At 43.9% G+C, this 21,008-nt stretch overlaps 2 protein-coding genes across 3 annotated transcripts in view; both read left to right on the top strand.

Moving 5' to 3' along the window:
- Nucleotides 1-11,821, top strand: part of impact (impact RWD domain protein) — a 13,503-nt gene extending 1,682 nt beyond the window's left edge. Inside the window, exons 1-11 of one of the 2 annotated variants that reach the window (XM_037249107.1) lie at nucleotides 54-247; nucleotides 944-1,072; nucleotides 1,167-1,219; nucleotides 1,336-1,398; nucleotides 1,497-1,582; nucleotides 3,115-3,237; nucleotides 3,337-3,431; nucleotides 4,057-4,130; nucleotides 4,444-4,534; nucleotides 7,448-7,582; nucleotides 9,841-11,821. In XM_037249107.1, the coding sequence (XP_037105002.1) occupies nucleotides 197-247; nucleotides 944-1,072; nucleotides 1,167-1,219; nucleotides 1,336-1,398; nucleotides 1,497-1,582; nucleotides 3,115-3,237; nucleotides 3,337-3,431; nucleotides 4,057-4,130; nucleotides 4,444-4,534; nucleotides 7,448-7,582; nucleotides 9,841-9,900 (960 nt within the window). In that variant the 5' untranslated portion in view covers nucleotides 54-196 and the 3' untranslated portion in view covers nucleotides 9,901-11,821. Of the gene's footprint in view, nucleotides 1-53; nucleotides 248-943; nucleotides 1,073-1,166; nucleotides 1,220-1,335; nucleotides 1,399-1,496; nucleotides 1,583-3,114; nucleotides 3,238-3,336; nucleotides 3,432-4,056; nucleotides 4,131-4,443; nucleotides 4,535-7,447; nucleotides 7,583-9,840 lie in introns of those variants that run through there. The other variant, XM_037249108.1, reaches the window with a different exon arrangement.
- On the top strand, nucleotides 9,841-21,008 carry LOC119121508 (histamine H3 receptor). The gene is made up of 5 exons (XM_037249106.1): nucleotides 9,841-9,958; nucleotides 12,837-13,134; nucleotides 13,528-13,694; nucleotides 18,149-18,520; nucleotides 18,608-21,008. The coding sequence occupies exons 2-5, from the start codon at nucleotides 12,903-12,905 to the stop codon at nucleotides 19,091-19,093; spliced, it is 1,257 nt and encodes a 418-aa protein (XP_037105001.1). The 5' UTR covers nucleotides 9,841-9,958; nucleotides 12,837-12,902; the 3' UTR covers nucleotides 19,094-21,008.

Genomic DNA, 21,008 nt, shown 5'->3' with positions numbered 1-21,008 from the left:
ATATTCTTATTTTGTAGGAACAAAGCGGAAACACAACACTGTTAGGCTAAACAGCTGTTACTCTCCGGAAATCAAACGCTCGGCGTCTTCACGTGTGGCCACGATTCTTCGAAATTCGTCGTATTTAGTTTCTCAACTTATCAACTCTCTCGAACAAGTGTTTATTTTCACACTAGAAACTCGTAGTGATGTTTTAATGGCTGACACGATAACTACAGAGAATGAAGGAGATGATTTGCAGTCACAAGTGAGTGACCTGTTTCTACCTGGCGAGGTGTCGTCCCCCCCCCCTCTTTACTTTCTTTCTTATTTTGAGTGTTGTAATGGTTTGATGCAGCCTGCAGAGAGCGCGTAAGTATAACGCTGTATGGCTTAAAGAAGTCTTGGCAGGTTGTCGTGATGATCCGAGGATCATCAAACACAACGAGTTCATTTGCCATCATGGATATCATTGGATAGTTAGCTAAGCACAGAAACGGACAACGTGTAATTCATGTTCAGTCATACCTGAAATAATAGGTACAACTCGTGCTAATAAAACTAATTATAATTTGTAAAAGACAAAAACATGTGACAATGATAATAAAGATCTATTCTATTCTATTTCAACATAAAATAATCACACTGCCTCCTTTTGTAAAGTAATAAAATGTACAACTGTTAAGTGAATTAAGGCAAATTGCTGTACATTGTGGTTTTTTTTTACGAGGTGCCATGCACAGATTTAAAAAAAAAAAAGTCAAGAATGAACAAACAGTTCATAAATTGTAAACATACTCTTGGAACAAATATACTACAGTTAAGTTACTTTTGGAGTTTTATAGTCTTTTATGCAGGCTAAAACTCACAAATGTGCCATTTGCGACACTTTTGATGTCTTAGTTGCGAGGCAGAGGAGGTAAGTCTTATGATGTGATTGATGTGTTATTGTCACTCCATTCAGATGGAGGAGGTGGAGGCCCTGTCGTCCATCTACGGTGACGAATGGTGTGTCATCGACGAGGCGTCCAGAATATTTTGCATCAAAATATCAAATGACATGGCAGAGAACAAACTGACAGCTTGTTTGCAGGTGCAGAGACAAAAAAACACAACATCATTTGTTTTCCCCTTGCAATCTGTATAATGACTTTTTTTTTTTTTTTTTTACCCTCTCTCTCGTCTAGATTATTCTCCCGCCTGATTATCCCAGCTCTGCCCCGCCAATCTACCAGATCAAGTCGGTGCATTTGCCTTTCAAATTGAATTCTCGGGCGATCTGACTAATTTATCTGACAACAAGCCACTCGTCGCCCCCACTTGATAGCGTTGCGTTTGTTCTCGGCTTTTTTGTAGTGCGGCGTGGCTGCGGGGCGCTGAGAGGGTTCGACTAGCCAACAGCCTGGAAGACCTCTATGTGTGAGTGCCTCTCTCATCTCTGGCTTTTGACAAGAGCGTGGCACAGAAACCCCCTGTGGTCACCCCCACCCCCAGTCACCCCTCTGAATGTTTTGCAGCCAGCATGCAGGGGAGAGCATACTCTACATGTGGGTAGAAAAAATCCGAGAATTCCTGCTCGAGAAAGCTCAAGACTCTGAAACAGGTGAGATGGACAGACACAACATAGTGGAAAAAGAAATATATTATGATGCTTATTTATCCCTTTTCATCAGTATAAAGTTAATATTTTTCTATTACTGATTTCATTTTCTTTTACTTTTAAAAACGCATTTGACATCACATCACACATGGTAATGACCTATCACTGTTTTATGGGTTTGGTCATGTGACGTTTGCAAACTGAGCCGTGATTGGTTGTTACCTGAGCCCTGGGCATGTGATGTCATTTTCATTTGACAGCAACTGTATTTATTGTACGAGAAAAATTAATTAAATGATCGAATTAGTTCTTTCTCTAGTATCTCTTTAATATGCAGCACACAAGTGTGACGTGGCCCCGTGTTGATATTTTTCATTCATTTCCACCAATGAATGACCGAAGGTGGATTCATGGCAGTGTCAACAGGATACGGAAATGTTACTTTCCACGCAGCGCCCGCAAGCCGCTACCCGATGCAATCGTCTTTCACACAATCCCGCGTCACACTGATGAGTCATTTGCATAAAAGATCCTGGCAACTAGCGGTGTATTGTTGCGCTTGAATAACATCACACTCTGACAGCGAGCAGCCTCCGATTACATTCCAGTAAAAAAAAAAAAAAAAAAAAAGTATGTTCTTGTGAAAGATTTTCCTTTTTTTTTTTTTTTAAACTGAAGTTCCAGCTAGGTGCGGACGTAACGAAATGTGGCGAAAAGCTTCAAGCGGATGAACACAAAAGCCTGCTTGCTCGCTTTGAGTGACGGCATCGCATTTAGATGACTATCGGCCTAACGCCCGCCGTTTCTTTGGCAGTGTCTTTTGAGGTGGACGAGATAACCAAATGAAAGATTTCCTACACGTGTCTGTCTGAAGGCCGTATTGTGGCGGAGGGGAGGGGATGTTGTTATCTGTGGGCCGATCCCGACGGAGTGCAATACTCCGCCAGACGCTCCTTTTGAGCAACAACCTGGAGGTGTGGCCAGAGTGTCATTGTGGTACAGCACACTACATTCACTTCTTGGAATTCATGTGATAATAAGTCGAACTCAAGATGTCTGATTGACAGCTCCTGGCATTGGCTTGAAGAATTGTCTGGAAGTGTGTGTGTGAGTTAACAAAGGTGTGAGAGCGAGCGTGCATCTCATCAGGTATTCAAATCAGGTTAAGCTTGCTTGATTATTATTTGACCCTGTGATGACTAAATGCCAATTAGTGCCATCGTTTACTTCTAAAGCTAAAATTGCCTCATCCCCCCCCAAAACGCCCCCCCCCCCCTTCCCCTGCAAAAGTTAATTGGCTCGCTGTGTGTGTAAAGCTATGACATCTTTTGTCACCCAAGCGCCTTTCATGCTAAAACAATTACAAACACATCAATGAGCGATGCGGTTGCCCCGGGTGACATGCTCCTCCGTTGCCTCTCAAATCAACACACGCACGTAAAAACACTAGTGGGGCTGCTTAGACCATATTGTAAAGACCATTTTGGATTTTCCCTTTATACTCGCATGTCGACACGTGTTTTTGTCTCTCGCAGTGGAGCAGTCAAAGCAGGTGACCCTCACCGCGGAGGAAGACGTGGAAGACGAAGACGTGCCAGACTTGACGAGTCTCACGTTGAGTGCAGAGGATGCGCAACGTTTCCTGGAACACGCAAACGGTGCGCGGAAAAAAAAAAACACCGTTCATCAAACCTAACAACACAACCACAGAAAGGCTCTTCAACACCTCGGTGATGTAAAAATTCGTCCCGGTTTAGATGAAGAGGCGCCGCCGATCAAACACGGCGACTGCATCACAGACCGCCGCAGCACCTTCCAGCCTCACCTGGCGCCCGTGGTGATGCCAAGACAGGTGACTTCAAACAACACACACACACAAACACACTCAATTTGATTTGCATAATTGAATGAGATCCACAGTGCCACTCCATCCCCCCCCCAAAAAAAACCCAAAGTCTGTTTTTGGATCTGCTTTTGCTACAAGCAGGCGCCGGCGGCGTGTGACATTTACATCCCATCTCATTGCAACGCTCTGGAAGCGTTCAGTTTGTCTTCTGATGTTCCCAGAAGAAAAAAAGAAAAAAAAGGAGCCGCAAAATTTGTTGCGCCAGCTGCTGTTTGCCAACTGCTTCGAGTTTCCTTTCCGCCCTCTTCACTCTCTTTATCATCTGTGTCATGCTTGAAGGTATTAGTGTAAAGGTTCATTCTTCAAAGTCAGTCAGTACGAGGTGGACACAAGAATTGAGAAACAAGGCCCTCGGATCAGGAACTTTTCCAGGCCTGAGTGGGGTGTCAAACAAGTGGTGCAATTTCAAGCCTGGGTTCCGATTTGAAATAATTGCTTTAAAAACAGGATTATGGCTTCAAATTAGGGCTTTAAGCAAAGAGCAGAGAATCAATTGAGGGTTTCAAGCTTGAGGGTTTTTTTTTTTTTTTTTTTCCCCCCCGAAGTTCTGACACTTGTTCTTGCGTCTCAGGTCAAAGCTGCGCTGGAGCGGCTGTATGACAACAAAAAGATCGCCAGCGCCACTCACAACATCTACGCGTATAGGTCGGTGACACTCACCAGCTTTTCCCTCCTCTCCAAATGTCGCAATTAAAGGTCAAGAAAGAACTGCCTTGTCCACACATACACACACACACACACACACACTTGGCTTTTTGTGTCGATTTCTTTTCTTCTTTTCTTGCATGCTCTAATGAGGTGGAGCCCCTGAAGCGCTGCCTGCCCGACCGGGGAGGAGTTGCTGACATTTAACGCAGACGTCACTAGTGGTGACAAGTTGACCAAACAATTTTTACACTCTGTGTGTGTGTGTGTGTGTGTGTGTGTGTGTGTGTGTGTGTGTGTGTGTGTGTGTTAGGATCTACTGTGAGAATAAGAACAGCTTCCTGCAGGACTGCGAAGATGATGGTGAGACAGCGGCAGGTGGCAGGTTGCTCCATTTGCTGCAGGTGAGCGGTCCACTAAGCACAAGCTCGGCACATTGAGGACTCTGTGAGTGTGTGTGTGTATATAATAATATATATAATATATAGTTTAATCTAATAATATATATATATATGTATATATACTATATATATATATATATGTGTGTGTATGTATATATATATACGTATATGTGTGTATGTATGAATGTATGTATGTATGTATGTATGTGTGTGTGTATACATACATACATGCACACACATGGCAGGCTCCAACGCAAAGTTTTGGTTGAGAAAAACAGATGGTACAACTTCCCAGCCGCTTCAAAAAGAAAATGTTTTATTTTAATTGCGTCTGTTCCAAGCGCACGGCCTGTTCGCTTCCACAGTCTGCCGAGCATTTTTAGAGTGTGATTGTTAACGAGGAAAAAGTTCCACGCTCGCTGACCTTTAAAAAGTGTCGCTTTCTAGTTGGCACTAGCTGAAAATGCATCAGGTTTCTCTTCTTCTATTTTTTCATTTTGAAGTTTCTAAAACGTCCACAAGATACTGGTATCAGGTCCCATCGCGAGTACCGATACCTTGACATCGATACTCTGTATCGATCCTCGCCCATCCCTTCTCAGTGCGTTACGTAACTTGCAGTATTTCCATATTGTGTAATGACAATCTGTTCCCCATGCAGAGATGATATTAATCTTCTCATTTCTCAAATCAAAGAGACGCGTTTTGTTTTGTTTTTTTTTAATCTGGGTTGCAGTTGTCAGATGGCATTGCGATTCACAATCCCACGCACACCAATAATTGTCAAGGCATTATGCGGACGTGCCACACAAAAGCCGAGCCCGCCGCTCGTTATCAAAACACGATAGGGTAATTATAAAGTTTTCCTCGGCGGGCTCGTTAAAGTTGCAGAGTCACATCGGGTGAGCGTTTTCCCGTTCGTTTGCGTTTGGATGGCGAGTCTTTCCTTTGATTCGTGACACTGGAGCGAGGCTGAAAAAAAAAGGTTTGACCTCCACGTGATGCGATCGTGATGAGAGGAGAGGAGGTGTCTTGACGGCTCCGCGCTTAGCTCATTTCTTTTTCTTTTTGATACCAGAAAAGTCTTGCATTATATACATAATGCATGCAGACGTCTATAAAATAACAGGGAGATGGCATTGTGAATTCTTTTATGGTGCTTTGATGCCAAATGTGCTTTAACATTTGATTCGTACATCTGTGGGGGGGGATTCCCCGTACTTATCGTAAACAGTGTCGACCTCCCGAGAGAAAATGTAAAATGAAATGTAATTTTCTCTGACAAGTCCTTTGTCTGGATGTCTGAGTTATACATTACGGAACCTATTTACGATCCACTTTTCACAGATTGTCCAATTAACCCTTTTTTTTATGTGGAAGGGATTTGCTGAAAAAGTCACCTGTTCGTGGCTGGTGGGCTAATTCTGGTACCACAAGACCGTGTCAAAATCCGAGCTAATTGGAAAGTAGCAATTAGCGTTTAGGTTTGCTCCCTTCGACTACACAGTTTGAAGAGCAAGGTCCTCAATTGTGGGAACAATGCACACTTTGTCTAAGTTTAGTTTGGCTAAACCGAGATTTAGCCACGCTAGTTTCTAGCTTAGCGAGCTCGTTGCTACTTGTGCCGCAACCGAAAGTTCATCCAGCAAAGTAAAGTTAGGCAAGCAAATGAAAACTAAAATATCTCTTTGAAAAGTTCTTCGAGAGCCAAATGAATGAGAGCCATTCCGACCAATAACCCTGAAATTGAATTCTGGGGATTTCTCGCTCCTATTGTTCCGCATATTTGTCTTCAAATTGTTCGTTTTTAGTTCCTAATGGAAAAGCAGCAGCCATCCGCTGGACGTCAAACTTTCACGCATGAGAGAAGACTCACGGATGCACTCCATTCCTGTCTCAAAGTGACACTTTTTATCTTTTGGTCCGTCCCAGTGAGGGAACGCACGCGTTCATCTTCTCCTTGTGACACTCGCAGTGCACGGAGCAATTTACATCAAGTGCTTTGGCATTAATCTGTTCTGCTCTAATCTCATTGCTCTCCAAGCAAGCCTTTCTTCCCATTTGCTCATTCTTGATTGGTGCTTTTACACCCGTGAGCATCCGATTGCATGAATAAAAGAAGGCGCTGATTAATCATTTGGGTTGCCAGATGTGCGGACGGTCCCCTCCGATACTCTCGCCGTCGAAAGAATGGAAGCTTTGTGTGAGTTGGACATTTTTAAAAGGGAGGGATAGCATGATTAGTGATTTACCGGGACTTTGATGAGAGGATTAGAGAATAATCCATCTTCGGCGGTGCTCGTTACATGGCGGGGATTGGGCATCTTCATCGCCGATCTCGATAACTATACGATACGTGTAAAGCCACTCTGAAGCAATGACATTATTTCACGCAACAACCTTTTTAGACACTTCCAAGGCGTTGGAAGCTAGGCTAACTATTAGCATTGCGGTTGAAAAGTGATTGTCAGTATGAGTGCAGGCACCAATGCAGAAAATGAAGGCAACCCGCGAATTTGCCGACTTTCATATCTTATCCGATCATCATGATTCAATCTCAAATTAAATCTAGGACACAGTTTTTCCATATCAGGCCATCACCTCGCAGACACTGACTTCAAGACTTATACTTTTGAGTTAAAAGTGAAAGTCAAGTCTAAACGATTCTTTGCGATAATATTTTGTATGCACCCCCACGGTATTCGGATTTTATGGAATACGTTCAAGGAGATGAATTCACCCGTTTTTATGCATCGTCGCTCCCTGGTGTTGAGAACTGGCCTTGCAATAAAACGTTGACTTGGTTTTGGGATGTAACATTTGATTGCTGGACATCACTCCAAAGGTTCAACTGTTGGAGCACTCATTTATTGTTTAAAAAGTTCGATACTATGTCCACTTTGTGTCTTGCTACAGATTCTGGACGTACGCAACGTGCTAGTAGTGGTGTCCCGGTGGTACGGAGGGATTCTGCTAGGTCCGGACCGTTTCAAGCACATCAACAACTGCGCTCGAAGTATCCTGCTGCAAGAGGGCTACGCCGCCTCATCGGTGAGTCTTCCCCATTTTTGTTTATAGGATTTCGAGCCGCCACAGCTTGTCCCACAAAAACACAAAATAGCATTCGAGGTGAATGTCAGGTGTTCAAATAGCAAAAGACATTAGTGAGTGCAGCTGTGTCACATCGACACGGTAATAGCATCCCGCGGGGACTGCGAAAAGGCCTCCGAGGCCGACTGAGTGTCGGGTTCAAGGAACCGGTCGGGGAGGCGGCGTGACAAGTAGCGTTACCCCGCCGAGCAAGGGCAGCCATTAGCGGGCAGCCTCGTCGCTGCGCTCTTTGAATGATGCTCAGACGCTGCAACAAAATGTCCGCTCGCACGTGCGTACTTTGCCGCTTCCTCGCCTTCACATTTGGACACCGTTTTGAAGCAGCTGCTTTCAGAGATCAAACGCTTCCTCCCCGAAGTCGGCCGCCGGTCCGCTTTGAAGCTTTTTTTTTTTTTTTTTTTTATGTTCCCCAAACTTGTTTCATTGATAGCGCAATGGAGCTTTTGAGCTGGAACGTCACACACAGAGATTAAAGGTAGTCCTGCAAAAAAAAAACACTGTTGCTTGATTTCCGCTTTAACGGCCAGCTGAACATCAAGCTGCGTGCCAAAACAGGTGCAGGGCCTGCTTGCTTGCTGTCGAATGACCCACAAAAAATATTTGGCGCTTACGTATTACACTCGTCTTGTTTGAACAACAAGCTAGCAGCTCAGATGAACAATTTTACCTCAGGTGGGCTCCAATTGGCTTCATTTTACTGATTAGGAAGCCTTGAAAAGATTTATTTGTTTAAAGCGGTAATTTGGTGCAGACACACATTAAGTGGGCCATCTGAAGCCGCGGGGAGCGTTTGTCCTATCACAAGCCGTTTCAGTTCTTAAAAAAAACAGGCTTTGACTTTTCGCTCGCTCGCTCTAAAATCTCAAAATATGTTTGTGGAGAGAAATCCATGTTTACTCCAAGGTCACCTTATAAATCCAGTCGGTGGGCTTACAAACCTCTTCAATTTTGTATTTGCAATGCAATCACAGGCCCAATCTGAACTTTTAATTGCATCCTGATTCTCCGCTCTGCAAAACGCCGCCGTGGCGCCGAAACTGTGCACTTACGGCATCATGTGATAAATAGGTCACGACTCCTTATAGATTCACACTATTCCCCCACGGACTGGCGCTCCAGGTAGCGTCTGCGGCGGGAACAAACTCTTCGGGCGTAGCCCCGCCTTGATTATCCTCGGTATTTACTTGTACGTCGTAATCCAGCCCGAGGTTCCCGTGCGGAGGTAATCGATAAAATTAATCAAAGTGTTGTTGTTTTTAGCCAGCCCGTGGCAATGGTATCAGACTTGTGGCCCATTTAAGTGTCCCGATTAATGTGATTAATTATATTTACTCAACAATGACGCTCCATGTTTAAAAAAAAAAAAAAGAAAAAGGTTAGATCAGGACACATTAATCTAAACTTCGACTTTTATTAAGAAGGAATTAAAATAACAAACCAAGGTACTAAGGTTTTTTTATTGGGGCAATTGTGATTTACGAGCTCCGTAAAACCCAGACAAGAGCGTCGACATGCCCGTTGGCCTCACTTCTGTGTTTACCGCTGAGAACTAACCCAAGAACAGTCACTGAAAAAAGAAAAGAAGGAATGACAGAAATTGTGCCATGGATGAAGCGTTGTGGCATGTCTACATTTCTGCCAGTGGAGAGCGCCGATTAATCGTTTCAGTTGGGGACCTTCAAACAAGAACGGCCCTAATTTCGTCGAGCGCAAAGCGCGGTCCAATTTTTTGTTAACCCCTAAAAAAAGGACTCCATTTGTAAATGAATTCTCAATGCTTTGCAACGAGAAGTGTTTTGATTTTAATGGCTGTCAAGATGGAAGATATGGCTGCGGGCAAAGGTGAAATAAGCTCGCTTCTTGCAGGCTTTGTGAGATTCTCTCAGATGATTTCTCTTCTGCACCCGTTGGCTGGTGTGCTCCATCCAGCTGAGGTTCAAAGTTCACGGCGATTTTGTAGAGGAGCGCTCGAGGAGTGCAACGTTTGATGCAATTATGGGCTTACGTTGAAGAAGCAACCGGGGCCAATCAGTAGGTTGTGATTAACATCGTTCAGTCAGGCGGCGACACAGCAAGCGGCAAAAAAGCCCAAATGTCTGTCAAAAACTCGAAAGCGCCATCCAAAAAAAGAGGGGAAAAAAAAAAGCCATTAGCACAATCATAAGTCCCTAATACTTTTTTTTTTGGTTGTTTAACAGGATGATGTCACCAAATCAGCAGGGAAGGCAAAGCGGCTAAAAGGCAAGAAGACAAAATGATTGTGGCGGAAAAGACTTTTAATCTATTATGTTCCAACCTTTGTTGGAAAGCATTTTAGTAAGTATTAAAAGGCAACATTTTGCTTTCAGCGTTTCTTTTCGAACACGCAATTTGTGTTGATGACTAGTGCAGATATCGTTTTTTTTTAATCACAAAAACATTTGAACAGAGAGTTTTTCTCAGAGTGATGCGACACCTTTTCCAAAACATGTAAAACTGTCAATGCCGGAATAAGCGTCATCGCGGCGATCTTTTTGTTCCAAACCCAAATGAGATTGACGCGCATTTATTCCGATGAATCAGAACCCAAGTTGACTGAGTGAAGTTTGTTCATGTCCGTGCTTGCTCGTGTCATCGGCAAGTGTTTTGCATGCGGCGTGGGGTCTCGCTGTGGAGGGGCTCCCTCACCTCTGATGGGATGTCACTTCCTCACCAGGAGGGGGGGAGACATCATCTGAATTTTAAAAACGCTCCCTTGCTGGCTTCAGGCGGATTCCGACAGCTTCCTATAAATATCCGGGGGTTCATCTTACGGCGCTCTCGGCACGCGTCGCCCTCACGAGTCCTTTTTAAAATGTTGATACAAATTCAGCGTTTAGTCGTTTTGCACTGAGGGAGCGGGAGGGGGGCTTTTTAAGGATGGCGTGTTCATTTTGACGTGCGAAGTTCCTGCGAGAATAATTACAAGGAGCTGCAAGTACGCCCCCACAAGCTTATCATTATCATCATCATCATCATCATCGTGTCAGTTTAGATTTGCTCCACAAGCTTGAAAAGAACCAATACACGCAACCGACAACACATAGCCAACCATTCGTTACATTCGGAGGAACACCATTTTTTAAATCGGATGCAAGTATTTGAGATGATGCTGAATTGACAAGCTTTACTGATTTAATAGAAAAAAATTATGGCTGTCTGATAACACTTTTGTTTTGCACCGATACCACTACATTTGAAAACAACGACAGATCATTTTAAAGAAAGACTGATAGTATATCCAAATATCGTATTTTTATGTCAATACTTTGAAATAACGGCGGTACCGATACCCGGGGTCGGTACTCGGCCATCACTCATAAAAATGGCGAATGTAGAGAATGCTTTTAAAATCAACAATGCTTGGGAGGGCCAAGACTTTTGTAAAAGTCCGATCCATCTCCCATAGCGGTAATCTTGAGCGATTGTCGGCATTGCGGATGAGCATCACAGAACTTTGCCTCTAGTTTGACTTTTATTTCACGGGCGGCTGCGATAATCCCAGAATATGATCCCCCTTGAGCTTGACTTCTTATCCTCCTGAGGGGAACACCTTGAGCTGAGCGGAGCCAACATGGGATCCGCTTGACGGGAATTACATACCTTTGTAGGCGGATCACGGTGGGAGCTGATGTTTTAAATTTCTACTTCAATTATGCTGGAAAACTCCGAAGCTGAAGAATATATATGCCTATGATTATGGATCCAGTTTACATTTAAAACACACATGCAATACATTTTGTTTTTGAAATTTCAATTACGGTTCTTTTTGGCTCGCAAAAATGTTGACATTTGAAGGCGTGCTTAAAATATGCACGGTATTATAAACAATAAATAAATAAAGTTGCACGAAGTAAAAATTCAAGGCAGGAAACTTTGATAACCTTTTTGTGAAAAATAGTTTTTCCTGCGTAACTTGAATAACTTCAAAGTGACAGCAACAACAAGAAGTTATTCAGTCCTAAATATGCGTTTAAACTAATAACAAAGATAACCACCGGCTACACACTCTTGCACGCGTAGCTTTCATTGATTAAATTTCAAAGTGGATTTGCATATTTTACACAACCGTTGTCTATGCAGGGCGTCTTTGACAATTCGCTATTAGGCTTTGAGAACTCGGGCGGGGCTCCAATTCGGATACTCCAATTTAGACATAAATAAAGAAAAAAAAACAAGACACTGCGTCTTCGCCTCAAGACAAAGCAGTCTTTTCTCAGCTTTGATGTTCTCATCTTGATATGTGCTCACCTCATCATCTGTGCACACAGACAGGCTCGTAAAAAGAGACCTTAATCTTTATTTGATTTTTTTTCGGGGGGGGGGGAGGGATTCCATTTGTCATGAGCTGGATCCTAAATGGAGCTGAGTTCATGTGGAGTGAACCTCTTCAAGGTTTGTGAATGCACACTGCAGGAATGAGAAGGGGGGGGAGGAGGAGGAGGACAAAGAGGCGCTGCCGGATGCTTGCGTTCTTTCACAATAAAAGAGCACACGTGGTGGGTGAACAATTTGAAGCGAGGGGGGGGCGACCCGGTTTAGAGTCTATTTTGGAGTCCCTTTGAAAGGGATAGAGCATGAAGAGGGGGGAAAGCTTCATCTAAATCCAGAAGACAAAAAACACACTTAAAGAACAAGTGTCAGATTTTTTCCAATTTAAATTTAAACTGTACTTAAGAACAAAGTGATGCCAACATTTTTGAAAATGTCTACATTGTGCAAACTTCAAATTTCGTTACGATTTTTAATTCTCTTCCGTTTCTCTTCTACCATTGCTGAATCATACATTGACATTTTTCATCGCCTTAATATTTCGACATCGATTTTTTTTCTCCTGCTCCTTCGTGTGACCTTGTCGTGGTTGTGGAGACGCTTTTATTGCAGAGCTCTGAACGGAAGTAGAGCTGCCGATGGGTGACAAAGAAAAAAAAGAACGTGCGCTCACACCTCTCATGCGCACAAGGAATAAAGACGCGCGCCACGCACGAGGAGAATCTTCCCGCGCTCCAGCGTCCACGCGAGGTGACCCGCGGATGCCTCTTTTTCTTTCCCCCCCTTTTTTGTTTCAATGAACCGTGCCCTCTTTTCCTCTTCTTCCCAAAACTTCTCCAAAGTCCCCAAACAAACAATGGCACACGACTCCACCCGAGGGTCTCCCCTGATGTCTTTTTGGCAGCTCAGAACTTAGGAAGTGGCAGCCAGGCGAGGGGGCGGCGACGATGCTGCGGGAGCGCCGCTAACCATGGGCGTGTTGGAGTCCAACTCCAGCGGCAACTTAACCCCGGCGGTGTCGGGCGGCGCGCTGCCGCTGCCGGGCTACCTGGCGCTGCTCCTGTCGGTGCTGATGGTGACGCTGGTGGCCACGGTGGTGGCGGGCAACGCGCTGGTCATCCTGGCCTTTGTGGTGGACAAAACCCTGAGAACTCAGAGCAACTACTTCTTCCTCAACCTGGCCATATCTGATTTCCTCGTGGGTGAGTTGCCCCTTTGTGTCTAGCCCTCTCTTTTTTTGCGTGCACATTTTGTACCCCCCCTTCCCTCCCTCCTCACCGCTTTCCCTGCCTCCCAAGTCTTTTGTTCCTCCCTGCAATTATCTCCCAATCACTCAGTATGGAGTGGACAATGTTGCTCAAAAATAGATTCCATTTTATGATTTTTTGGGGGCGTTGGTGGGTGTTCTTCCTCACATCTTCTTTGTGCTGCTCTTATCTGCAGCACAGGATACATTTAACCCCCCCTCCCCTCCCCTCCAATCAAACCACTGCAGGGAATCAGATTGCATTCCCAAAACGTTGCTCATCTCCCCTCCCTGGCGTGAGCAAACTGGCATGATCCTCATTCCGATGTGCGTGATGATGTGCTCCTAGGTGCCTTCTGCATCCCGGTGTACATCCCGTACAACCTGACGGGCAGGTGGATGCTGGGCAAGGGTCTGTGCAAGGTGTGGCTGGTCATGGACTACCTGCTCTGCACCGCCTCCGTCTTCAACATCGTGCTCATCAGCTACGACCGCTTCCTGTCTGTCACCAGAGCTGTGAGTCCTTAAAAAAAGACAACTGTGCTTTTGATGCTGAGCCTCAGTTTGGCACTTTTAAAGGTGGGGCGCACTGCGTCACAAGATGTTCCTCATTGTTTGACCGTCTCGGAAAAATTGGGCACTAATTAACTGCCGTTGTGAATGGATGAGCACGGCGCATGTCTGCCTCGCAGTCCGGGCTCTGGGTTCGACTCTCAGCCTCAGTTTCGAATATTCTCTTCTATGCTTGCTTGGTTTTCTATGCCAGTTTTACTGATGATTGCAAATTGTTCCTGAAGGTGAATGTGCGGGGCTCCGTGATTGGTCAGCGACCAATCCAGGGTGACAACTGGAATAGGCTGCAGCTTACCTGCAATACATGTATGGATTTTTGTTGTTCTCTACCAGAATGGGCAACTTAATAGCTGGAGGGAGCCATTTTTTTGTGCGAGTGCCACTGCACTGGACGGCCACCCCCCACTCGCTATTTGGGGGAGAAAAAAAAAAGAACAAACTGTGCTTTTGATGCCCCGGCTCAGTTTTGTAGGTGGATTGCACTGCGTCACACTGAGAGCTGTTTCTAATGGTTTGAACGTCCCAATGAAAAAAACAACAGGAATGAATGGAGCAGCATGTTGCCCTAGTGGTTGGCACGTGTGCCTCACAGTTCGGGGTTCAGACCTCAGTTTTATGTTTTTGTCCTCAATCCGTTTTTCTTCAGGTACTTTGACGTTGTCTCACCCGGTTGCCTTTTTACGATGTCCGTAGGTGGCAATGTGAGTGAGCGAGTGGCTGTTGGTGGAAGTTCATCTGAGGCAGCTCACTCTGATGAGGATGAAGAAAAATGGATGGACAGATATCTTCATGCGTTATTAACCAAGTGTTGACAATCACTTGAGAACAAATCAATTAACTCTCCTGGACAATTGAGCCGTCTGAGATGGGCCATGATGCATTTGACCTACTCCACAGCGGGAAACGTTTTTTAATTTTAGACCAATGAGCAAAAATAGATACATTTGAGTCAGCATGTTTTGATGAAAATGGATTGCCGGAATGCTGCAAGGCAGAAGGCACAGGTCAGCCATGTAGTTTAGTTGGGTGCTGATTTATTTCCGCTGCTTGCTTAGTCAGCATTTTTTTCCCCCCCCCCATTATTTATTGCATCACTCATGGACGCTTAAGACCTTTGAGGTGGGAGGTGATGTCGTTGGTTTTGTGAAGCGTGAAAGTTTTCTTGTCTGATTGGCATCGGGTGCACATTCTGAATGGTTGGAGATGACTATTGATTATCAATTATTGATTTTTTTTACAATGATTTTTTCTTTTGCAGTAATTGTTCCTTTTCCCCTTAGCGTCTCCTCTTCGCCAGCAAGATGTTTTTTTAATCAAGTACACACACACGCAGTTTGAATTCTAATGGGCATCCAGTCTGTCGGAAGTTGCCATTAATAAGAACACATTAGCATGCCAAAAATGTGCTTCTCCCACAGCGAATGAAAAACGGACAGTTGTACTGTCTAACTCAGTTTTTCCTCAATTATTTTCTCGTACCCCCCCAACTCTCGAGTATGTTCCCCAGGGTCTTTCATATGCACTTGTTACAATTCGACAATTAGAGCCTGACCGATTAATTAAAACATACATACAACGAATGAAAATTATTCATATTCTATTCTCGGAGGTCATCGCTTCCTTGAACTCGGCCGGAGCATGGAAGGAGACGAATTTTAGAAAAAAAATTCAATAAAATACAAACTTCAGGATGGCAGTTACATGAAAGGTGAAAGAACTTTAGAGGAATTCAATAATAAATGGCCAGAGGCGAGGTTTCAAAAAGAATTTTTGAAGCAAATTACTTGCCATTTCATGTTCATTTTGCCATTGCTCCCTACTATTGGGCAACATTAGACATTCATTATGCATTTGAACACCCACTAAGCGCCCCGGTGTGGAACGTCGGAGCGCTTGAAAGGCACAAGAATTCCAGTTATGTAACCTTGAGTCAATTTGGAAAACGTTGGCAACCAGAGAATACCAAGCAGCGTTGATTTATGGATGCCTGTTTGGACTATTTTAGGTGGCTTTTAAAAATTCACTTCTTGCACAAGCTGAATCTCTTTGACAGAGAGTTGGCCTACATTTTTGGTATTTTTAGTCGTGTGTAAAAACTTTTTTTTTGTTTGGTACTCGCTTTGTCCGAATGAAAGGTTTGGTTGTCAGATTAGCATTGTTAAAAAATTCATGTGTTTTGACTAGGGTTTCTTTTAAAAAAGATTTCGGATGATAAATTACAGACACAGATTATTATAATTTATAATTTTTTTGGAATCTGAACAAAGTAGAAATCAAAAACATCTTGGAGTGTCTGCAACGTTAGAGCCTGTTGTTTTGAAAGTGGCTAGCTTCTTCAATCAATCTATTTTTTCTTTACCTACCTGTTAACTGGCGCGCAAAGCAAAATGATAAAAGACAAACACATCAAACGCCCTTCAACAATCTCAACACCCCCGAAGACCCCCCACTGTCCGTTTATAAAAGTAGTTGCCATTTCAAAATACTGTCAAAAACAAAACATGGCCGCTGAGAAAAGATTGCGCAGCACCACAAGTTCCCTTCCCCATTAAGACAGTGAGCAAAAAACTGATGCAAGACTGACGCATAAAAACTTACAAAAGCTAATTGATAGGACACATAAAGGAAACTTTGATTAAAATTCGAGTGTTATTGGCAAACACTGTAAAAGTAAAAGTGATGCTGCAGCTTTTTTTTTTTATATGCAGTGGCTTGCAACAGGGGGGGGGGGGGGGATGCACCCTCCCACACTCGATGATCATTTCTGAAGGGGCATCAAACAATCCGAAGAGCTCTCTGACAGAAGGGCATAGAGCTCATCTGACAGCGGATGTAGTATATTGGCAGCAAATGGCTTAAGCTTCCTGTACCCCCCCCCCCCCTCCCCATCATCACCCCTCACTTCCCCTCGCTGTCAAAAAAAAAAAAAAATCATCCATAACATGGAAGAGAGCATACGGCACAACAGACAGTGGCAATGTATCAAAAGTAAGTTTATATCCGCTACGCTTCGCAGGCCACTTCAATCAAACCCTGATTTCAAGTCTTCGGTACACCTAACAGTGGAATGTGAGAGCAAAAACATGAATGAAACCCTGAAGCTGAGAATCAAACCCAGAACCTCTGACTGCGAGGCAGACGTGCTAACCACTCATTTTTAGATGGCTATTTCTTTTTCATATTTGACGTGCGAGGACTCATTTTTTATCTGGCTTTTTTTTGACGTGTCAATGGAGCAGCGGTGCTTTCTTTGAACGCTGCCATTTCGGCTGAGTGGCGATGAAGTGAAGATGGGGTGATGCTCACATGATGGCCACAAAGATGATGATGATGATGACGAGAATGAATGAAGTGTGCAAGCAGATGTCTCTTACAATCCCTCCTGTCGCCCATAGCCTGTCCTAATAGATACTCCCGCGTAGGGCTGCGGAATTAATCAAAATTTAATCGATTTCGATTTTTGGCTTTTCACGATCATAAAAAAAATATAAGAATCGAAGAAAAAGCAATTAATGTGCCAAAGGGCACAGCATGTGTTTCAAAGCACCCCGTGTTGCTTGTGTAGAATTACACATATATTTAAATATTGCTTTGTTTTACAAACATAGCCACTGCTAATGCTAGCAGCAGCACACAAATGCTGTAGCAACACATACAGACAGGTAATGTCGCAATACTCGAAAGCATATGTACTTTCTAATCTGCAAAAAAAAAAGCTCAAATGTGACTTCCTTTTACTTCTATTTTAATCTAAGCATATACACAACTGCCCCCTAGTGGCCAACGGGCACATAGCAATTTTATTTAATGTTTTTCTTGCTATTTCAATATTTTCCTTTTTTACAAATTTAGATTTTTTTTTCCCCTCATTGCTTTCTTAAATTCTATTTATTTGAGTTTTGGTAGTTGAACAAAAACTGACAAATCAAACTATTTGATTGACTGTTTGATTATAATTTTTTTATCTATAGCTGCGCAGCCCTACTCCCCCGGTAGCCTTCCTCCCGTGCCTCTCCCTCGTCTGCGCTGACACAAGGCAAAATAAGAGCACCATGAGTGGCTTTTTATTTACGCCATCACTCTGTCAGCGTGGCAGCACTCTGGGCTTATTTAAACGCGTCGCTCTGAGGGTGTTTTTCAGATTGGCGAGGACGCCGACAGCTGCGGATGATAAAAAATGGAATTCATCGCCAGTGTTGGAAAGTAGATTTGTTTTAGGAACAGTCAGTGTGGACAAGTGCCTGAACTTCAGCGAGCCAAAATATGACTCTAAATTTTCTTAGCGTACGTTGTCTCTGTTTAGCTTAGTGCTAACAAACAATATAAAATTTCATAGACACGCCGTTTGTGTGTGCATGGCAGAAAGTCACCCGCCCCGTGGTTGTTTTTCATCTCAGGTGAAATACAGAGCACAGCGCAACATGACCCGTCAAGCTGTGCTCAAGATGGTGGCGGTGTGGGCACTGGCTTTTCTCCTCTACGGCCCCGCCATCATCTTTTGGGAGGCGGCGGTGGGTTACAGCGTGGTGCCGGCGCACGAGTGCTACGCCGAGTTCTATTTCACCTGGTACTTCCTGCTGTGCGCCTCCACCTTTGAGTTCTTCACCCCCTTTGTGTCGGTGGCCTACTTCAACCTCAGCATCTACTTGAACATCCACCGGCGCAACAAAAATGCAAGCGCCGGCCCCCATGAGGTGGCGACCCCCCGGCCGGCCATGAAGCAGAGGGACGGCGCGGCGTGGTCCGTGTTCTTCGTCAAGACGCGCAAGGTTATTTGCCATCTTTTTGCTTTTTCTTCACTCCCAGTCGCATGTTTAAATAAAACACGTGATCATCATATGTTTCTTGTCACGAAGGTGTCGTGCAGCGAGCCCACCGCCATCTCCGCCGTCATCGAGGATGACGACAGGGTCTCGCCGTCCTCCTGCGCCAACCTCAACGCCGGCCAGATCCTGGCGCAGAGGGAGAAGCTGTCGCCAGGGAAGAGGAGCTCCCGCCCGTTCCAACCCTCGCCGGCGGTGTCTGTGCCGGGTCGCAGGGCGCCGGGATCCAGGCTTTCCCGAGACATCAAGGTGGCCAAGTCGCTAGCTGTCATCGTGTGCATTTTTGGAATCTGTTGGGCGCCTTACACGCTGTTGATGATCATCCGAGCCGCCTGCAGCGGCGCATGTGTGGCCAACTATTGGTACGACTTCACATTCTGGCTACTGTGGCTCAATTCAGCCATCAACCCGTTCCTGTACCCGCTGTGCCACAGCAGCTTCCGAAGGGCTTTCTCCAAGATCCTGTGTCCTAAGAGACAATCGGTGCAGCCTCAGGTGGTGGAGCTGCAGTCGTGCTAGAGCGAAAACACTTGAACCAATGCAAAAACTGCCAAACTGTGTAAAAGAGGGAGAAAAAAAAAAAAACTCCACTTCCTTGTTCTTCCATCCCAAAAGTCCAAAATGAGAAAAAAAAAGTCTGTGAGGATGCTCAAAGCACATTAAGATAGAACCACAAGGGCGAAGACCTCCGCCAAGGCCGGACAATCAAGAAAAAACGCGTTGCCCCCAAAATTTGCAGTAGTCAGCAAATAGATTGGATCTTCAGACTACAGTGGAACGTCTCAAGTTCACAAATTCGTGCATCATACGAGTTGTACATAATGTTTATATAATTATGCCTATTTATATACGTTCACAAATCCTTGCATCATACGAGTTGTACATAATGTATATATAATTATGCATATTTATATACATTTTTATTCTACATTGAACTTTATGTATTTCCAAATTCACCAATATTTCAATATATTTTGGGCAATATATTTTTTATTAGAATTTTTTTTTTTTCCTCACCAAATCCAATTGTCTGAACTACTTTTTCCTCAGCACTTTCATGAAATGAAACCAAAAATGAAACAAAACCCTTTTGATCTTAAACACTGATGTGACATGTTGAAGAGGCAAGCCTTAAATAGTTCATCACTGTAAATGGTAAAAGTCGAGTGATGGCAAATGGCATTTTCACCTTTAGCCATACTTTAAAACTCTTTTTAAGATTTTGAAATTTGAGGTTCCACTGTAATTTGGAGCAAATTGCAACCCCGTGGAAGAAAAGCAGCTCCTGAAAATGCTTGAATTGTGCTCTTGAAAGTTTGCATGAAGTTAAAGGATCAAGTCGAGTTGACTTTTTATTGCGTGTATAACAAATTTGAACTGAGGATCCGACATTTTCAAGCCACGGTTGGACTATGCACAAGTACTATCATATCAAAACCAAAAGCTAAGCAGAGCTCCAGTGTTAGCACTGATTAGCATTAGCACGACAATACTCAATTTTTGGCAATATGTCCGCTGCTGGTGTCACATGAATCAGCTTCACAAATTGACAAGAGTGAAGTTTCGCCTCTATAAGTGAAGATACAATACAATCCATGCCTTACTGGTTTCATTTTTACTTGCTATTCTTAAAAGAAGGAGCCGCCTCAAGCTAAAGAGAGGAGTTAGCTCATTTGCATGAGATGGGACCGCCCCCTCAAAACAGGCTGATTCCAAAAAAGAATGTGAACTGTTTAAAATTGTGAGGAAAAAAAAACTGTCTTCTTTAAGTAAACTGTAGAAATGTAAAATATAGAAATTTATCTTCATTCCTCTTCATAAAGTTTTGTAAAAATCATCCGAACACAACCACCTTGGCGGAGGTAGCAGCATGGGACCTTAACAAAAATGGAAAAAAAAAATATACAATCGCTCGAGATGAAAAGCACAGATTCTCTGTGAGATGTACGTGTCCACGTGGAAATGCATGCCAACATTCACAGACAATCTCTCTGCAGTGACGTGCTTTAAGCCTTCCAGCCACTGTGTGTGCGTGTTTGCCTGTGCGTCCTTTTTTGAGCTGATGACGACAATAATTCATCCTGAGATGTTTTACGCTGCCTTTTAATATCGGCCCCGACGACAAAATGTCCTTTCACAAACAACATGATGCCATTAGGAGAATCCTTACGTTTTGTAAAGATAGCAAATCCGAGCCTGTCGTCTCGCAGCAATATTGTGACGAATGTCGTTAACATTAAGAACACTTGAAAGGAAGTGAAACGCTCGCTTTTGTCCGCTCAATACTGAATGTCATTTTGTTTTTATATTATTTAAGGAGAAAAAAGTTGGCTTAATAGGTGAAACCTGCCAACTCTAAAAATCTGCACTTGTCATCCTGCGGTTGGGGCTTCTAAATGTACAGCACAATAAGCAGTTTTGTACAAAAAAAAAA

Source organism: Syngnathus acus, chromosome 4 (genome assembly GCF_901709675.1).
Source record: "Syngnathus acus chromosome 4, fSynAcu1.2, whole genome shotgun sequence".
Classification (NCBI taxonomy): domain Eukaryota; kingdom Metazoa; phylum Chordata; class Actinopteri; order Syngnathiformes; family Syngnathidae; genus Syngnathus; species Syngnathus acus.
This window is presented reverse-complemented; position numbering and strand designations above follow the sequence as displayed.